We start from the raw sequence: 19797 nt of genomic DNA, 5'->3' as shown, positions 1-19797 counted from the left end.
AACGAAAGACATTTGTCGCCAAATTTTCGTCTCTATTGCCTCACTTTCTAGTAGTGTTTCAAGAACATTATCGATATAACTCTTTTGTAATAATTCAAAAATATCCCAAGAATGATCTTGATGTATTTGTATCCCAAATTTCCATGTCAAAATTTCATGACAAAAATCTATTGAATTCGTGCAATAAACCTATATCATTGCAGACAAGTAGTATGACATCAGCATACAATACTAGACTAATATGTTTACTCCTACTAAACTTTAACGCCTTTAGGTTTGAAGCAAGGTGTGACATATCCATGATGTCTTCCCTTATATTTTCTTTAGCCTTATACTTTAATGAATTCAAGTTCGTTAGAAGAGTACTAATTTTGGTCTCATCGCCTTTTGCAAAGCGTTCTTCAAAAATTTCTTGGCAGTAGTTACTTTATTGAACACGGTGCCCATGAATGTTACTGAAATTTCATGCTTTGTGATCATAAGACTCATGCAATTTGAACGATTCCACTTTTTAAAGTCCCATTTTTCATCAAAAGAATGCTTATCCATAAGTGTTGTGGGTTGTTTAGTCATAATATAAGGTCCAAATCCATGTAACTAAGAATGATATGAATTTTCTCTTTATAGTCCTTAAAATTTAGTTCCATCGAGTACAGAAACAAAATTAATACTAATAGATATTGTACAAGTTGATGAGTTAGTTAAATAGAGAATTTAAATCTTAATAATATGTTCACATGAGAATTCGTATTAGATAATTAATAATTTAAAATAATGGTAGGCCTATCTCAAGAGATGACATAATATTGATAATTAGTTTTTGGACAGAAATATCAACTTGTAAGTGGTGCTCTTAGTGTAATAATCAAATATTGACAATAAATCTTGTCCAACATCAAGTTTATCTTTGGACCGACTTAATGTTCACATAATGGAAAACTTTATAATTGTCACATATTTATTATCAATGATATACATATAATTCAACCAAATATTTACCTTATTTTGGACCGGTCAATACCTGCATTAGTTAGATAAATACAATTATCATAATATTTCAAATAAATTAATTTAAGCAAAAGATGTTACGTTGATAACATGTTGTTTCAACTAATCTATTTTTGAAAGTAGTAATTCAAAAAATAAAAAATAAAAACTGTAGTACTAAAATTTGAATTTGATTGCCCCTTATGTTTTAATTTCATTTTATTCTTTTTCTTTTGTTTTAAAAAAAATTAATATGTACAGTAAATTAGAGTGCAGGGCCTAAAACTGGGCACTGTGATCGTAGCGCCTGGTGCAACTCTATGGCTCTGCCACGCTATTCCTAGTTGAAACGCAGTGTCGTAGTCCAAACGTGGCGCTGCGACAATTCCGTTGTTTTGAAAATTCCAAAAACAAAATAAAATTTTTTTGAAATTTAGGGATTGAAATTCATGTACCAAAATTTAAAAACCCAATGTACAGAATTCAACTCTAAAAAATCTCAATGGTTTAACATTTTATTGCTTTTGATACCACTTGTCAGTATTTTATAGGACATTAAATCTCAAGAACTTGGAAACCTAATTACTATATTATCAAGATCCTCCAGTCAAATCATTAAAAAGTATTACTAAATGAGAAATATAACTTAACATATTGGGAATGATTTTCTATTACTGGATCTTGATTCCGTATCTTGAATTTTGGAGATCAATTGCAATCTTTTCACATTTGGTTTTTAATCTTTAATCTCGAATATTACGTCTTTTGTTTCCTAAATTCTTGTTCTTGACTTTCGCTTCTTACTCCATAATCTTGATTGTTTCAATACATTCTTCTTAATTATTGACCTTGATTGTAGGTTTTGGATCTTCCTCTTCAATATCTTTGCTCTTGTTATTCTTATGTTGATGGGATGACACATAAAATGAGAACCATATATGAATTAGAAACCATAACCTTGTATAAATTTTGATATGTATTTTACCCATCATAAAATATAATTCTAAGTAATCTAACCTCTACACAAATTTAGGCTCACACTTTATTAGATGCCAAAGCCCAATGACTTTAATTTTTTATTAAATCATTTTAAACGGACTTAATTTTAAGATAGTCTTTATACAAAATTAATTTTATATATATAGGCCTACATGATAAATTAATAATTTCCCAACAATATTCTCTAAGGTCACTACTGTAGTATTTATACTCAAAAATTTTGCCTGCCAGACCGAATTGGGGCCACCACAGAATAAGCTTCTGTCTGGTTGCGATTATCCTAGGATTTTTAGCAATATTTCGAACGTCATATTGTGCAGTAGGTCCCGACTCAGCCGAAATTGTTGCCACAGAAAAAAATCAGCCGTCAGGTCTTTACTTTGTAATCCCAAAAAATGCCCCGCTGAAGACTTTTGAAAGCAAAAAATAAAGGGTTTAGCGGTCATTCCCATTCCACTAAACCTATTGCGTAGGGAAACATTCAACTATTGCTGTTGAGCTGAGATCAGCTGCTTTATTAACGTTTCAAATATTGCTAAAAATCTTGGAATAATCGCAACTAGAGCCGGATTAAATCTAATTCCTAATATTCACTAAAATCTCAACAACTTAAACTTATTCTCTGAGGTCGACTACCGAAGTATTTCTAGTCTCAAAATTTGACGGTCAAGGCCGACCGAGTTGGAGCAGCCACAATATAAATGTATTTATGCTAAAATGTCAATGAGTCTCACCAATTTAAGAGTCTGTCAAACGTTCTTTCATGTAAAAAAAGACATTATTCTAAACCCAGAATCTGAGTTTTTATTGTTGTTTCAAGTTCGAGTTTGACAGAAACTTAACAAGTGGCAAAATGTAAACCTTTTCTTCATGCTACATGTTGGACATGCAATACTGGACAATATAATGTTGAATTTTCTTCTTAAAAGATCAATCTTATTAAGAGGAGTAGTCGAATTCCTTATATGTTGGTTTATATTTTGTTATTTAACCAATGTGAAAGTTATACATTAACATACCCCACCCTCGTAAGATGACTGCTGGTTTGAATATATCAATCTTGAAATTCTTGTGTTCCTTTTTAGGTCTTAATCTAGTAAAATTGCTCACTGGAGCTTATAATAAAACTCATTTTTCTCAAACTTATTTTTATTCACACATTCTTGTAATAAAATGTTTTGCAGGTAAATCAAAATTTTATTCTTGCTTTAACCACGTATTATCCAAAAAATCACTATTTTAAAATTCATTTTTTCCAAAAAAAAAATAAAATTATTTTAGTGGTAGTCCAATAGGGGCTAAGAGTGGTTTAAACCTTTATATGTTGGCTTATCTTTCGATATTCAATCGATGTGAGATTTATCCCTTAACAAACGAGATTGGACATTACAAAACAAGGTTTTAGTTTCTTTTGATTTCAGAATTAATTCTTTGACATTTGTTGTCAAGTATGAAGAGAAGATGAGTTAAGGCTGATCCTTTGGGTGATGGTGGACTGATTATGATGCTCGCATGCTGTTGCTTGATATTTTCTTTTGGATTGAAAATGTTTGGGAAGCTTTTGTGTGATGCTTCTAAAAAGGTAAACAATTTTTATCTTCTTTAATTCTTGAAATTAGCTCAAAAAATTTTAATTCTCATTACAATTTATATTCTTTAATTCTTGAAATTAGCTCAAAAAATTTTAATTCTCATTACAATTTATATTCACATTTGTTACAATTTGGGTGTGACCTGAATTCTTTTTCGAAAATAATTGAGAGTTCTAATTAAATTGCATGTTAAGAAGTTTAAAATGCTTTTGAAATTCAATTCGAAGTCCATTTGACAAATTTTAGTTGAAATTCTATACAAAAGCCTTGTTGAGAGTTGAAATTTGTATTGAATTTAAAGAGATCAAGATAAGAAAACTTCCAAGCATTCTATTTCGTCTACAACTCTACTTTTAGGACTTGAATTATTCTCTATATATATTTGACTACTCTCTATAATTTAGTTAGGTTATTTAACTTCAATACAAGTTAGAAACATTATAAACACGTAATCTTTGTTCAATTTTTCCATATTATAATAAAATTTCCATTTTCTGCAAATTATTTTCTTCTCGTGCTCTTAGGATCTTTACTTTATATAATTGTTTTAATCTCTTATCTTTTCATAACAAATTGGTATCGAAATTGTTCCACTTTTCAAAAAGTGGTTTCAAATCTAGTCTGATTCATAACAAGTCGTACTGGAGCTTTTGGTTTTGAAATTCTTGGTAAGATCAAGGTTTTCCGTGATGGCAAATATGAAGTTTCATATTCCGCTATTGGATCACAATACAAAGTTTTCATTGTGACGGGTTAGAAAGCGAGCAGTGCTCACTTATATGAGATTGATTTTGTTGTGTTTTGTATCCGCTTCATATTTGTTGTTTAAAGACGTGATCTTATATAATCGTGATCTCATCATTGAAGAAGTATGTGATGTTCTATTTTCAAATGAGAAGATGAAGTTTATTGTTGAGGTTCATGAAGATGACCTAGTTCTTGATGGTGATTGTGCGGGAGGCAAATTAAAGTCTGACTTCCAAATTTATTACAAGCATTTGGAGCACTTAATTATGAATTGCTATAGGTTGCGTAATAGAGAAAATTTGGCTGCAACTTTCAACTTTTCAGAAGGAAAAACAATTATATATTTCAGGTGAAAAGAAAGACGTTTTTCTTGACTTTGTTGACGTGTATAGGGAGCCAGGCAAAACTGCCAGGCGGATAAGGCCGCAACGAGGGAAGATGCTGAAGGGATTACGAGTGCAGAGCTGCGGAATGATCCTAATTTGACTGCTCATCTGGGTGGAGTGGCAGCAACGGTTGCAGCTGCTGCGAGGATCAATGAAAAAAGTTATGCTCTTTTAGGTAGTGCGAGCTTCGGAGGTCAGTGAGGGTCTGATGGAATATGAAGTATACTTGTATTTCTGTATTTTATGTTAAGCTACAATGAAGGCAAAAGTTTAGCAGTGTGCGAATATAAATAAATACATTATATTATGTCATCTATATATATATATATACAATTTTTATTTTATTTTATTTATAATCGTGGGTGTTTAGACCAGCTTATGCACACCTCGACTCATCCCACAGGATCCCGAAGTTTACGACTCGAACTAGTGATCATTGCAAGCAAACCTAAGACCTGATTGGTGAATCAAAATTGTATCCCAATACTTTTTTTTAAATTATGAATGAAAATAATATTTGCTATATGATTTGCGGTGTGGAGATTCAATTTTTGAGTTTTAAAAATTTTAATTTTAAATTTTTAGTATATATAGAAGAACAGAAAATTGAAATCGTGCATTAATTTGCAAACTTGTAAGAGATTAAGATATTAAAATACAAGAACATCGAAAATAAATTCAAGCATTAATTTGAAAAATAAAAATAAAAGGAGAGAAGAGAGATGGATTAAAATTTAGATTTTAATATAAGTCAAAGTTAATGATTCACAATTTTTTAAATATTATTTTATCCATTTTTAATTAAAACTTCTGAAAAATTAGTTTTAGTTTTCACCAAATTAGGGCAAAATGATTGACTAGGAACGAAAATATATTTGAATAAAATAAAACAAAAATTTACGGGGAGATTTTTTTTTTTTTTTCCTAATAATATCTAACTTTACGCTTTTTACTATATACAGTATATTGTCAACTTTATGGGAGTTCTAATAAAATTCTGTTTGATTATGACTAAAAAGGACTTCAAACTATAAAATGAAGTTTCATTTAAAATAAATAAATTTGTGCCTTTCAATACTAAGTCCCTGTTTGGTTCTATTTTTTAAAAAATAAAATATATTTTTAAAAAAATTCATTTAACCATACACACTCCTGTAAAATCATATTACACATGAACTCGAAACTTTTTTTTAATAGTTATTCTTTATTTTGCTCATTTTACACCTGGCTATTATTTGGGAGATTGCTTTGATCTCATCAAAGCAGTTTTGAGGACGTTTACAGTTCTAATTGCAAATTATTGTTCATGATCCATAAGCAAGAAAAAAGACCATAATAAATGAAGTAATTGTATTGGACGTGTAAATGGCAAGTCTTAAATAAATATAAATTAATAATTACTACTCCTTTTTATTTTTTATTTTTTGTAAGTTTGACCTTTAAACCGCAAGATTCAAAAATAAAATAAAAATTTGTAGAGTAATTCAATCCATTGAAAGTTCGCAAGTAGTAAATTTTCAAAGTACGCGTTTTCAAAGATTAGAACATGGCTAAAATGAAAATAATGAACTTTGAACTCCAGATAGTTCAACATTGAGAATTGTTTATATATGCATAGAATTGCCTTGAAATGTCCAAATGTCTGAGTTATGAACCTATTCTAAGTTTCAAACGCACTTTTTTTCCCAATTCAGTATTTTGATTCATCTTTAAAAAGCAATATTTATGAAGAAGTGGAAACATGATATTCCATAATTATGAAAAATAGGCTATAAATACTAGCAAGTTTCTACAAAGAAAAAAGCCATAAGAATCGAGATGTTTCACAGGAAAGTTGCACCGGAAGAGAGGTGGCGTGCTTGAATTGGATGATGAAAAAATAGATTAAAACAACCTGATGTAGTGTTGACACTTGATATCTGACAAAAAAATTTGTAAAACTTCTCTGTACCTGTAGCAAAACTGTTCTACAAATATTTTACAGAATTACTCTCTCTCTCTCAAACATTTTTGGGAATTTGAATCTATCAGTTATGAACTCTGGTAGGGTTTGATGTCTTTAACGACTATCTGTACTGCTTTTTATGTTTCACGTCTATGTGACCAATCTTAAACTCGTCACAGGAAAGTACAAAGGAAGGGACCACTTTGTAATATCTTGAAAATGGAGACTAACATGAGATATTTACCCACAAGTGACTACTTGAAAGGCTTAGACATTTGCAAAACTTCATCATCGTTGAAAGGAATTGCGAGTCTGCCTTCATAAAGATAATGGCGGATTTATGGAGCAATGGGGTTTGAAGCAAAAGACATTTTCCAAATTGCTGTTTCAAGTTCAATGTAGAAGATTAGAAGTTAGTGGGATTGATGAACAATCAGATTGATATTTAAAGATTTCAGTATATTACCTTTTGTTATCAAAGTAAAATAATTTGTACAACAGTGTCGTTGAATATTTTTTAGGGCATATTTTTAGATAGATTTTGTTAAAAGAGATTTTTTTTTTTGGGAATGTATGATTAAAAAGAATATGAACTTAATATTAATATGTTTTATTATTTGTATATAGGCACAACGATAAAGAACTTTATCAAAGTTTCAAATGTTGATTTCAAAATATAAAATAATTCTAAAATAAAAGTGAACACTTAATCGACCGTTCTTCCAACTGATTCTTTCTAGAGAACAACTAAAGTTGATTATCTCCAGCAATAATAAACTACCATACTTGGCAAGTATTAAATAAAAATTAGGTGTTTGAACAATGAATTCTACATTTGAATAGATTCTTAGCTTTTGTTTGCTTTTCATTTTTTCTCCTAAAATGTTATTTTTCAAATTAAACATTAATTTTAACCTCAAACTCATATGATTCACAAGCATTGTCCATTTATCAACTACTCATTTTTTGAAAAATGGATCTTAGCAAAATAAAACGAGGCACAAATAAATAGAAATTGCTACAAGACTGCGCGCATTATTGAATTACTGAAATACCAATATTATTTATTCACAAAGTACTCTGATATTACAGCAGTACTTAGGTATTACAGTAGCTAGCTATATGTCTCCAACTGACATATTTCTTAACCTCTTTAAAGTTGGTACAATGCCTCATCCAAGCGAGGCCTTGCATGTGCATGCAAAGGTTTAGCCAGAGTTAGTTCCTCCGATGTAGAGAGATCAATCTTCTCCTCCACTACAACAAAAGTAGCCTTTTACGGCATGCATTTATGGCGTGCATATGCGACATGCCGTAAAAATAGATTAATTACATCATGCAGTAAATGTACACCATTAAAAATCAATGAATTCAATCATTTACGGCGTGCTTTCTCTGCACGCAGCACGCCGTAAATGGCAACATTTAACGGCACACTTTTATGTGCACGCCGTCTCCTGGAGCGGTTTTTGCCCTTTATAAAATCAATATTGGAGAGAGAAACCAAACACCACTTGAGAGGAAACCTTCTGCCTTTAAATTCGAAATCCCTAGAGTCTTCCAGCCGGCGATTGAACCTATAATACTTACAAGTTACACGATTCAACCCGTCATCCCTACTCCCTCCTCTCAATTTAGCCTTTGTTGCGAGCCTGGGACCGATCAGTCGAGCTAGATTTCGCGAGAACTGCTGCCGCCTTTCGCCTCCCATCGTTGTCATCCGTCTCCCGCCGTTGCCATCGCAGTCAACCCATAAACGGAGTGATAAGGTTAGTACAAACTGTAAGTTATTAGTCTTGATTTTACAGACTGCCTTCTCAATTAATTATGCTGAATTTGGGATTTTTGTGCTTATGGAAAGTTACAGCATTATGGATTCTTTTACTCAGACCATTCCCCAAATTTTAATACACCAAGCCAACTAATTATCTGAACCGGTTCTTTTATATACTATTGTTGAGTTTCCAGAAGTGACCTATAAAAACGTACGAATTTGCTAAAAATAATTTAAACAGTGGTGATTAAATGTTTGGTTTATATAGATTCAACATATGTTTATTTACAATCATCACTGTTTTGTGCCAATATGTTGAATATATTTTACTGAAATGTACATATATTTTGTTTTGTGTACGAATTTTTTGGGAAATGCAATTGTACACAAAAATAATGTTTATTTACAATCACCACTATTTTGTGCCATTATGTTGAATATATTTTGCTGATTTAGTTAACAAATTCAGCATAGCTAATTGTTTTTGGAAAATCAATAAGGAATTAAATGTTGAAGATTTTCCTCGAAAACACAATTCTGGAAAACCGCATGATATTTACAAGGACCTACATATCCAAATTAAAGGACTAAAACTTGATTAGCTGACCCCTTCCTTCTGTACATTTGTTGTAAATTTCTAAAGATACTGGATTATGGAGTTTTGTTAAGATAGAGTAAAATACTTGTATTGCATTTCAAAAATGAAAGTTAATATTGAAAGAGGTTAAGTTATACCATTATTTAAGCAATACAGCAGTGATGAGCTGAATCAATAGTACATAGCTACAAGGACTTCCGGTAGACACCAAGACTTATTTAAAGCTAACTTGTCCATTTTCAAATATGAATACAGATGAATAACAGAATAAGGTACTGCTCATGACTATTGTCCTTGATGACTGGTTAGATAAATTTCTTGTTTATGACCTATATACACACCTCGTGCATCAGAATGTTATATCCATATCAAGGAAAACACAAGTAGAATTTGTCTGTTAGCCACACATTTGTAATAACTTGTCTGACAATCAAAATTCATTCTCCCCTGCCCCCACTATGTCTCAGGTTAAAGAAAAGGGCAATGGCTTAATACATTACTTATTTCTTCTGAATGTGACATTATACTTTCTTACTGCAGTTGCAGATATTTTGCTATGGAGAGAGGGGAGAAAACATTTACTTGTTTTCTCTTGCTGGTTCTGCTCTATCATATGCTACCACCAATTATGTAAGCATGAACACTGTAGTTTTCTTTGGTGGATGATGCTATCAGCTCTTTATATAGATAGAATTCCATTGCTTGTATACCTCTTTTTTAGAATTGTCCACTAGTATCTTCTTGAGCATTTTGCTAATATACTTCTGGTTAGCTCAATATACCTTGAATTTATAAATGCACGAATTCATTCAACTTAAGCAAATAATAAAGTTTGTTTCATCTGGAGTTATCGAGCATCTCTAGCAATTTCATAAAATGGCTTGAATTTGATGAAGGATAAGGCGACGATTTCAACAAACGGATCCATTTTCCAAAAGTAAAACGGTAATGAAATAGCTTTGTCCGTTTAAATTGTATAAAATAATAGAATAAGATGTAATCTCTGTAGTTTGATTTGCATCAAACTAACATTATACATTTTTGCTCAAATATTTTGACCCCAAATGTCTTAAGTTGAAAACTTTTGTTGAACTCTTATAGGTTCTGAATTCATGTGCTGAAAGGAAGGTTTTCAAGACACCGAGCTCTTTTAACTAAAGAAGATTGCTACCATATTTGACGGACATTGTGAAAGAAAAATCCAGTAAGCTTCTTCACTTGTTTTTTTTCCCTCTTATGAGAATGAGTGTTGAGATAATTAATCTGATAGTATGGCTTCATGCTTGGAAACTAATAGTTGTATATATAAATGTTTTTTTTTCTCTGTAGGTGCTTCACATATTGAAATAAGAATTTCCCAATAAATTGCAGAGTTAAGTGGTTTGAGTCCTAAAATGCCTTCATTGATGGAAAATGGTTGTGCTGCTAAACTTGAGTGTATTGGAGCATGGACTAATCCTGCAGATAGTTTCGAGTCGACTTTAACAATGATGAATTGAATAGTAGTGTGCTCTCCATGTTCTAGAGGATGGATATGCAGTAGCAACTCATACAGGCTTGGGGTAGAAGGAAGAACTTTCTTGGGAAGAGTTTGGGAGGATTATTCACGAGTTATATATTCGTATTGTGAATTTGATGCCATTGTAAGACCAGAAGAATGGAATGACCGGAGGAAACAACTAAATGAACTGATTTTTTTTTTTAAAAAAAATTTGACATTTACAGCGTGCGCAAAGTCGATATTCTTGCATTTACGGCGTGCAAGTGCACGCCATAAATAGTCAATACTGTTATTTACAGCATGCACATGCACGCCGTAAATAGTGAATACTTTTACGGTGTGCATTTCCACGCCGTAAATAGTTCTTTACGGCGTGCATTTACAGTGTGTTTTGCACGTCGTAAAAAACTTTACCTATTTACGGCATTGCTTTATACGGCATGTGGCCGCATGCCATAAACAGGCTTTTATAGCACGCAATGCACACCATAAAAGGTCCATTTTGTTGTAGTGCTCATTGGGTGTTAGGCTCCATGTGAACCCTTGAATCAGCCTTCCCAATGCCATTATAGTCAAAAGTGTACCAACACTATGTTCCGTACATGCATGCTTACCAGTAGAAAAAGTCAAGAACCTCAAGTTTGGTTCTGAGAAATCTACTTTACTGACATTTCCACCCAAATGCCGCTCTGGATTGTATTTCAAGGGTTCTTCCCAGGTCTCAGGGTTACGACCCAGTCTGATTCGGCTCAACAAGACATGGCTGCCTTTCGGAATGAAGTACCCACCCACTTCCATGTCTGTTGATGACAGGTGCGGCAAATTGAACGGAACGTGAGGATGCAGCCTGAAAGCTTCTCTTGCACATGTCTTCAAATAATTTAATTGGTGAACATCTGATTCTTGAATCCATCGGTCTTTCCCTACAACCCTGTCTATTTCCTCGACTACCTTTTGGAGAATCTCAGGTTGATTAATCATTTCTGCCAGCGCCCATTCTGCTCCTGCCGCAGGACCATCTACGCCAAAAAAGAACTCCTAAATAAAAAAATTATATTAAACTATGTAAGTACTGCCATGTCACTATAAGCAACAGAAATGACATTACACTGCATTGAGCTTTGATCTCATTTATCGACAGAAGTGGCTTCCCACTTTCATCCTTAAGCGTTATCATAATGTCAAGAAGGTCCTCTGCCTCCTTTCTCTTACCATCTTCCCATTGTTTGATTCTGTCTTCTATAATTGGATCATGGTATTTGTCAAAAACGTTCATGGAGTTCCTTACATTCTTTTCATGGCCATCAATATCTAGACATCTCAACCAGGGCACGTAATCTGATATGCAAAACGCAAACGTGTGTTTGAGCACTGTATAAAGAGCATGAATATGTTGCTTTTCTTCAAAACTTGGTCCTCCATTTTCTCCACCTTCCCCAAAGAATCTTCTGCTAAAAGTCATCTTTCTGATTACATTTGGTCCATAATGTTTTATTGGTAAACGCAGATTAATTACTGATCCATCTAGATTATTGCACCGTTTGAATATATAGTAAACAAGATTATCAGTTTCTTCATTCCTCTTGTTAAGTAGCCACCGAAGTCTGGTTGGACTAAACAACTCCTGATCGACAATCCTTTTCATTTTCTTCCACTGTTCTCCCCATGGAGAAAGTCCCATTGTCAAGTATCCCCGGCTTGCATATTCAGTAGCCATGGTTATAGGTCTTGACATGAAAACGGAATCATGTTTATGCAGAAATTCTCGGCAGAGTTCTGGTGAAACTACCACTGTTACATGAACCCTACTCAGACGGATGCAGACTATGTTTGTTTTCAGTTTTTCCATTACCCCGTCTACCCATTTGAATACAGGCTTGTTTGTGTACACTTCAAGAAGGTTTCCGATTATAGGCCAAGAAAATGGACTAGGTGGAAGTGGTGGTTTTTTGCTTTGGCTCAAGATTTTCCCATTGATAGTTACAAAGATGAGCATGCAAGAAAGGAGGAAAGAAGACATGAGGAAGAACAAGGTAAATGACATTTGGAAATTGGTGCAATTCATCGCATTATAAGGTTTCTAAATTTGGGGTTTTATACACAAAAAAGTTGGAAGCTTCCAAAATCTATGTGATAAGTGTGTTTTTGCACATTTATTTACATCACAAACATGACTTAAATACAAGTAAAATGATTTAATTGCTACTTAACTTTGTCAAATTCATGCAATGTAGGTAATTCTATGAAAATAGTGGAATTCAGGAGAAAAGAGCCGAAAAAAGACCAAATTGAAGCAAAGAGAAAATTCAGGGACCAAATTGCAATTATTTGAAAGTTGACCCGATGAACACATCAAGCAATTGATCAAGCCAAGCACCAATTGGAAGTTATAAGAGAACATTAGAGCAACTAGGAACAAGAGAGGAGGTCAAGGAGTGAAGGAATGAAAATTGAGGACCAAAATGACTCAAACAAGAAAGTAGCTCTACTATGCGGTCGCATAGTATAAAACCTATGCGACCGCGAGTGAACCTCCAGGGATTAAAAAGGGCGTTTTTCTTAAACCTATGCGGTCGCATAGGTTATGCCTATGCGGTCGCATAGGTACAAATTTTCCCCGAATTTTGCAGTTTCCTTATATGATTGCAACTCCTTTGGTAACCTAATTTTGGACGGGTTTAAATAGCAACAAGACGTTCAGAAGCCGCACGAACGACTTGGGGAGGCAAAAGCATTCATCTTGGAGTGGAATTGAAGGCAAGAACAAGAATTGATGCGAGATTTACGAGATTTCTTCAATTTTTGATAACCCGGTAATGTATTTTATTCATATTTTGTTAGTTTTCGTTATTTTTATCATGATAGGCTAGATTTTTGCAACTAGGTGATCGATGAACCATGTAATTTTTATTAAACTTGCTATTTCATGATTTTGAATTATTAGTTTGATGGATATTTGAATGGATTATATTGGTTTATTTATTTCCACAATTAATGTGCATTTGATTTGTGTGAATTTGGTGGTTTAATTCTGAATTTGAGAAAATTAGATTAGACTCGACATATATAATTCATCATAGGGTCCGATAGGGGATAGAAATATACCCCTATGTCCTATGTAAATCTTTAATTGCTCACAAAAAGATTATATGCGTTCTTGTAAAATTGCATCCGTCATAGAGATATAGGCTGATGATTTATGAGAATATGTTCAATACATCTCGAGAGAGAGTATTGAATAGATTTAGGAGCATTGATTTATCAAATTCTTATTGAATTATCAAAATTGTGAAATTAGGGTTTAATCAATAATTATTTGGGGATTCGTGATCCTAGTGCGTTCGTTTTACATAGACTTACATAAATTGACAATACATTTCATTTAATTTTTCATAACATTTCGTAATTGAGTTATTAGTTAAGTGAATTTAAGTAATTAGTGTTTGATTTGAAATTAGGGTTTTTCAATTTGGGGATTTCCCCTAATTTAGGGTTTGATTTGAAATTAGGGTTTTTCAATTTGGGGATTTCTCCCAAAATTAGGGCTTTTGATTCCAAAATTCATTTCAACTCAATTAGTTTCGGTTAAGGCTAAAATAAGTAAAATTGAACTACTCTTTCTCTGTGGAACGATACTCGGACTTCTAAAGTCCATTTTATTACTTGTCACGACCCGTACACTTACGGTAATTTAAATCGAAAGAAATATTTCACGAACAAGTTTTTGGCGCCGTTGTCGGGGATTGAGTTTAGTTTAATTTTATTTCTTGAGGCACTAATTCGAACTCAATTTTTTTATTTTACTAGCATAATTTTGTTTTTATTTTTATTTTCATTTTAGGTTATTATCCTCTATTTGTATTTTAGTTAATTAAATTGTTTGAATCTAAGTGCTCGTACTGGTTTTAATTCTCAGATTTGCATGTCGCGATTGCCTGGAGGAGAATTGATTCCAACCGATCCTGAAATTGAGCGCACCTTTCACCGACGACAAAGAAATCACCGCGAAGTACAAGTACAAATGGCCAACGAGTTAAACAATCCCATGATTCATGCTAACGAAGGAGAGGCAATGGACGAAGGGAATGAGATTCTGGGGGATTTCTTGACTCCTCAAGTGATTCAAAGCCAGTCCAGCATAGTGTATCCACCGTTTGGGCAACCTAATTTTCAGTTAAAGACCAATGTGATACAGCCGTTTCAAAATGGACACCAATTCTATGGCAAGGCTGAGGAGAACCCACACACACATGTATCTCGATTTTTGGATATGTGTCAACATTTCAGATACCAAGGGATTTCGGATGACGCCATTAGGTTGAGGTTTTTTCCACACACGCTACGAGACCGAGCACTTGAATGGTTGGATTCACTCCCGGTTGCAAGTATCACTACATGGAATAAGTTGGCACACAAGTTCTGCACAAAGTTCTTCTCCCCAGCCAAGATAGCAAAGCTGAGACATGATATATCAGTATTCAATCAAGGAGAGACTGAATCATTTGATGAAGCCTGGAACAGATTCAAAAACATGCTCCGGAAATGCCCTCAGCATGGGTTCGATAAAAAGACCCAAATCCGATTCTTCTACACAGGATTACTTCCATACCATAAGAGCATGGTAGATTCAGCATCAGATGGCTCAATATCCACAAGAACAGTTGATGAGGCATTGAAATTATTTGAGCGAATGGCTACCACATCAGCCATGTGGTCTTTTGAGAGGACAACTCCAAAGAAAACTCCAGGTGTCTACGAGGTGGATGCTTATTCAGCAATCTTTGCAAAAATTGATTCTCTGTATCACAAGGTGGAGAGCATATCACAAGCGTCACAAGCTAAGAAGAGCAATTGTGAGGAATGTGGAGCCGAACATAAAACATCAAATTGCCCTATACTCATGCAAGGAATTGAGCAAGCAGATTACGCACAATGGGGACAACGCCAGCAGAATAATCAATATGGTGAGACTTTCAATCCCAGCTGGAAGAAACATCCCAACTTCTCGTGGAGCAACCAGAATCAGAATAAGCCACAAGGACAGTTTCAACAACAGGAGAAGAGGCCTCAATTGGAAGATATGATAGGAAAGTTCATGGAGAAGGCCGAAGCTACACTTCAAAATCAAAATGCAGCCATCAAGAATTTGGAAACTCAGATGGGGCAGCTAGCCATCGCATTGACTGGCAGAACACCAGGTAACTTACCAAGTAATACAGAAATCAATCCTAAAGAGCAAGCAAAGGCCATTACAACTCGAAGTGGAGTTCAATTACCTGAAATTCATGTCAAGAGACCGGGAGTGATTGGAGAAACATCTTCCTCCGCTGAAGAAGAGACAGTTGTAAAAGAATCAAGTTCAAAGGAAAATTCACAAGAATCACAAGATAATGCCAAAGTCACAGTTAACCCCTACGAACCTCCGATTCCCTTTCCACAGCGTTTGAAGAAGCAAAAAGTGGAGCAACAATACAAAAAATTTCTAGAAATCTTCAAAAAGCTCCATATCAATATCCCGCTAGCAGATGCACTATTTCAGATGCCTAGCTACGCGAAGTTTCTGAAGGATATCATATCAAATAAACGCAAGCTGGAAGATCATGAGACAGTCATGCTTACTGAGAAATGTAGTGCCAGAATTCAGAATAGGCTTCCACCAAAACTAAAAGATCAAGGGAGTTTTACTGTTCCTTGCACAATCGGTGGAGTATATTTTGATAAAGCATTATGTGATTTCGGTGCAAATATTAATTTAATGCCTTTGTTTGTTTTCAGGAAACTAGGATTGGGAGAAGCTAAAGCAACCACTGTGACACTTCAGCTGGCTGACAGGTCACTGACACATCCCAGAGGAATAATTGAAGATGTACTTATCAAAGTTGAGAAGTTCATATTTCCAGCAGACTTTCTTATCCTGGACATGGAAGAGGACAAGGACGTTCCCTTGATACTTGGCAGACCATTTCTGGCAACAGAGAGAGCATTAATAGATGTTCAAAGAGGTCAGTTGATTTTAAGATTGGGAGAGAAGCAGATATCATTCAATGTATTCAAGGCAATGAAGTTACCAACAGAATCTGACAGCTGTTATCAAGTTGATATTATTGACAAGGCAGTACAAGAAACATTTTTACTACACGGTCCCTCTGATGCCTATGAGGCATGTATTGCACAATCCCAATCAATCCAGTCAGAGTCTATTGAAATTGAAACATGTGAAAGATTTTTGGAGACCAACCCGCCATACACACGAAAGAGGCACTTCGAGGAACTGGGGACGGGAAACACAAAGCCACTACCTTCAGTTCAGTGGCCGCCAATTTTAGAACTTAAACAACTGCCGCCACATCTCAGATATGCTTATTTAGGAGACTCAGATACACTTCCAGTAATCATTTCGAACACAGTCAGTGAAATGGAAAAGGAAAAACTGCTCAGGGTACTTAGAGAGAACAAGACGGCGATTGGTTGGACAATAGCTGACATTAAAGGAATCAGTCCTTCCATGTGCATGCATAAAATCTTAATGGAGGAAAATTGCAAGCCTAGCATAGAAATTCAGAGAAGATTGAACCCGAACATGAAGGAAGTAGTCAGGGCAGAGATACTGAAGTTATTGGATGCAGGAATTATTTACCCAATTTCAGATAGTGCATGGATCAGTCCTGTCCAAGTGGTACCGAAAAAAGGGAGAATCACAGTGGAGAAAAATGAGAAGAATGAACTAATTTCCACCAGAACAGTTACGGGTTGGAGAGTTTGCATTGACTATCGCAAACTCAATGCAGCTAAACGAAAGGATCACTTTCCACTGTCATTCATTGATCAGATGTTGGAGAGGTTGGCTGGACATTCACACTACTGCTTTCTTGATGGATACTCGGGCTATAGTCAGATACCTGTCGCACCAGAGGATCAGGAGAAGACCACTTTCACTTGTCCCTACGGTACTTTTGCTTATCCTAGGATGTCTTTTGGTCTTTGCAATGCTCCAGCCACATTTCAGAGGTGCATGATGGTAATATTCTCTGACATGATTGAAAGGTTTATCGAGGTTTTCATGGACGACTTCTCAGTATTTGGATCTTCATTTGATGAATGTCTAAACCACTTGAATTTGGTCTTACAGAGATGTAAGGAGACTAACTTAGTTTTAAATTGGGAAAAATGTCACTTCATGGTGCAAGAAGGCATTGTACTTGGGCATAGGATATCGGCAAAAGGAATTGAGGTAGACAAGGTAAAAATTCAAGTGATTGAGAAATTACCACCGCCTACATCAGTTAAAGGAGTTCGCAGTTTTTTGGGGCACGCTGAGTTCTACCGGAGGTTTATAAAAGATTTCTCGAAGATCACTAAACATTTATGCAACTTACTAATGAAAGATGCAACTTTTGAGTTCAATGAGGATTGTCTCACAGCTTCTAACACTTTAAAGGAAAAGCTTACGACAACACCAGTGATTGTAGCTCCAGACTGGGAATTACCTTTTGAATTGATGTGTGATGCAAGTGATCACGCTGTAGGTGCAGTATTGGGACAGCGGAGGAACAAGATTTTTTATGTGATCTACTATGCAAGCAGAACTCTAAATGATGCACAACTAAATTATGCAACCACTGAAAAGGAGCTGTTGGCTATGGTGTTTGCATTTGACAAATTCAGGTCATACCTCGTCGGATCTAAAATCATCGTCTATACTGATCATGCTGCATTGAAGTATTTGCTCACAAAGAAGGATGCAAAATCGAGATTAATTCGTTGGGTGCTGTTATTGCAAGAATTTGACATTGAGATACGCGACAAGAAGGGCATCGAGAACGTAGTAGCAGATTACCTATCCAGACTAGAATCTGGGGAGACAAAAGATTTAGTGGATATAAATGAGATCTTCCCGGATGAACAGATGTTGAGAGTGGATGAAGCACCTTGGTACGCAGATATTGTCAATTACTTGGTCAGCTCCATTCCATCACCTGACTGCTCCAGTCACCAAAGAAAAAAATTCTTTGCCGAGTTAAAATATTATTTCTGGGAGGATCCAATTCTCTATAGGCGAGGAGCTGATCAGATAGTTAGGAGGTGCGTACCTGAAGAAGAAGTACATGAGATTCTCGATTACTGTCACTCATTCGCATATGCAGGACACTTTGGAGCTTCAAAAACAGTTGCAAAGATTCTACAATCAGGTTTCTACTGGCCTACATTGTTTAAAGATACATTTGAGTTTGTTAAGAGATGTGACAGATGTCAACGCACTGGGAATATCTCGAGGAGAAATGAAATGCCACCGAACAATATTTTGGAAGTGGAGATATTTGATGTTTGGAGGATTGACTTCATGGGGCCTTTTCCCCCTTCGTTCTCAAACCAGTATATCTTGGTGGCAGTCGATTACGTCTCAAAATGGGTGGAAGCAGTTGCATTGCCAACAAATGACTCAAAGACAGTAATTGGTTTCTTGAAGAAATACATTTTCACCCGATATGGTACACCGCGGGCTATAATCAGCGATGGGGGCAAGCATTTCTGTAATCGCCAGTTTGAGCAGCTACTGAATAAATATGGCGTTAAATACCGCGTTGCTACTCCATATCATCCACAAACCAGTGGGCAAGTTGAAGTTTCTAATCGGCAGCTGAAGAGAATACTAGAAGTCACTGTGAATTCATCTAGAAAGGATTGGTCTAAAAAGCTGGACGATGCATTATGGGCTTACAGAACAGCATTCAAGACCCCGATCGGCATGTCTTCATACCGCCTAGTCTTTGGAAAAGCACGTCATCTGCCAGTAGAAATGGAGCATCGGGCATATTGGGCCATGAAACAGTTAAATATGGACTTGAATGTCGCCGGAGAAAAGTGTCTTCTGCAACTGAATGAATTGGATGAATTTAGAATGGAGGCTTATGAAAATGCAAAACTTTACAAGGAGCGAACCAAGAAGTAGCATGATATGCACATTCAGAGGCGAGTATTCGAAGTGGGGTAGCAAGTACTACTGTATAATTCGAGACTCAAGTTATTCCCAGGAAAACTACAATCACGATGGTCGGGTCCCTACACAGTTACAAAAGTTCTACCATATGAGGCTATACAAGTGAGCAATGAGAATAAGGGTACCTTCACTGTCAATGGGCAAAGGTTGAAACACTACTGGGGCGGTGACTTCTCTAAACAAAAGTCAACCGTTCAACTCGAGACGCCAGAATGAAGCGGCCGCAGAAAAGTCGAGCTATCGACTATAACTTAGCGTTGGGTGGGAGGC

The 19797-nt window shown here is 35.2% G+C and overlaps 2 protein-coding genes and 1 long non-coding RNA gene across 3 annotated transcripts; 2 read left to right on the top strand and 1 right to left on the bottom strand.

Moving 5' to 3' along the window:
* Window positions 1–8093: 8093 nt before the first annotated feature.
* LOC111385361 lies at window positions 8094–10713 on the top strand. Its single transcript, XR_002701056.1, has 4 exons — window positions 8094–8425; window positions 9569–9658; window positions 10130–10232; window positions 10358–10713. It is a non-coding gene; the product is annotated as an uncharacterized LOC111385361 (long non-coding RNA).
* A 230-nt stretch (window positions 10714–10943) lies between these two features.
* On the bottom strand, window positions 10944–12378 carry LOC111385360 (phenylalanine N-monooxygenase-like). Its single transcript, XM_023009743.1, has 2 exons — window positions 11638–12378; window positions 10944–11567 (listed from the first exon to the last, which is right to left on the bottom strand). The coding sequence occupies exons 1-2, from the start codon at window positions 12376–12378 to the stop codon at window positions 10944–10946; spliced, it is 1365 nt and encodes a 454-aa protein (XP_022865511.1).
* Window positions 12379–16944: 4566 nt separating this feature from the next.
* LOC111385359 lies at window positions 16945–19479 on the top strand. Its single transcript, XM_023009742.1, has 5 exons — window positions 16945–17286; window positions 17659–17769; window positions 17881–18029; window positions 18114–18755; window positions 18861–19479. The coding sequence occupies exons 1-5, from the start codon at window positions 16945–16947 to the stop codon at window positions 19477–19479; spliced, it is 1863 nt and encodes a 620-aa protein (XP_022865510.1).
* The last annotated feature ends 318 nt before the right edge of the window (window positions 19480–19797 follow it).

This window comes from Olea europaea, unplaced genomic scaffold (assembly GCF_002742605.1).
Source record: "Olea europaea var. sylvestris unplaced genomic scaffold, O_europaea_v1 scaffold3135, whole genome shotgun sequence".
Taxonomy (NCBI): domain Eukaryota; kingdom Viridiplantae; phylum Streptophyta; class Magnoliopsida; order Lamiales; family Oleaceae; genus Olea; species Olea europaea.
Note: the sequence above shows the minus strand (reverse complement) of the source record. Positions and strands in the feature narration are given on the sequence as shown.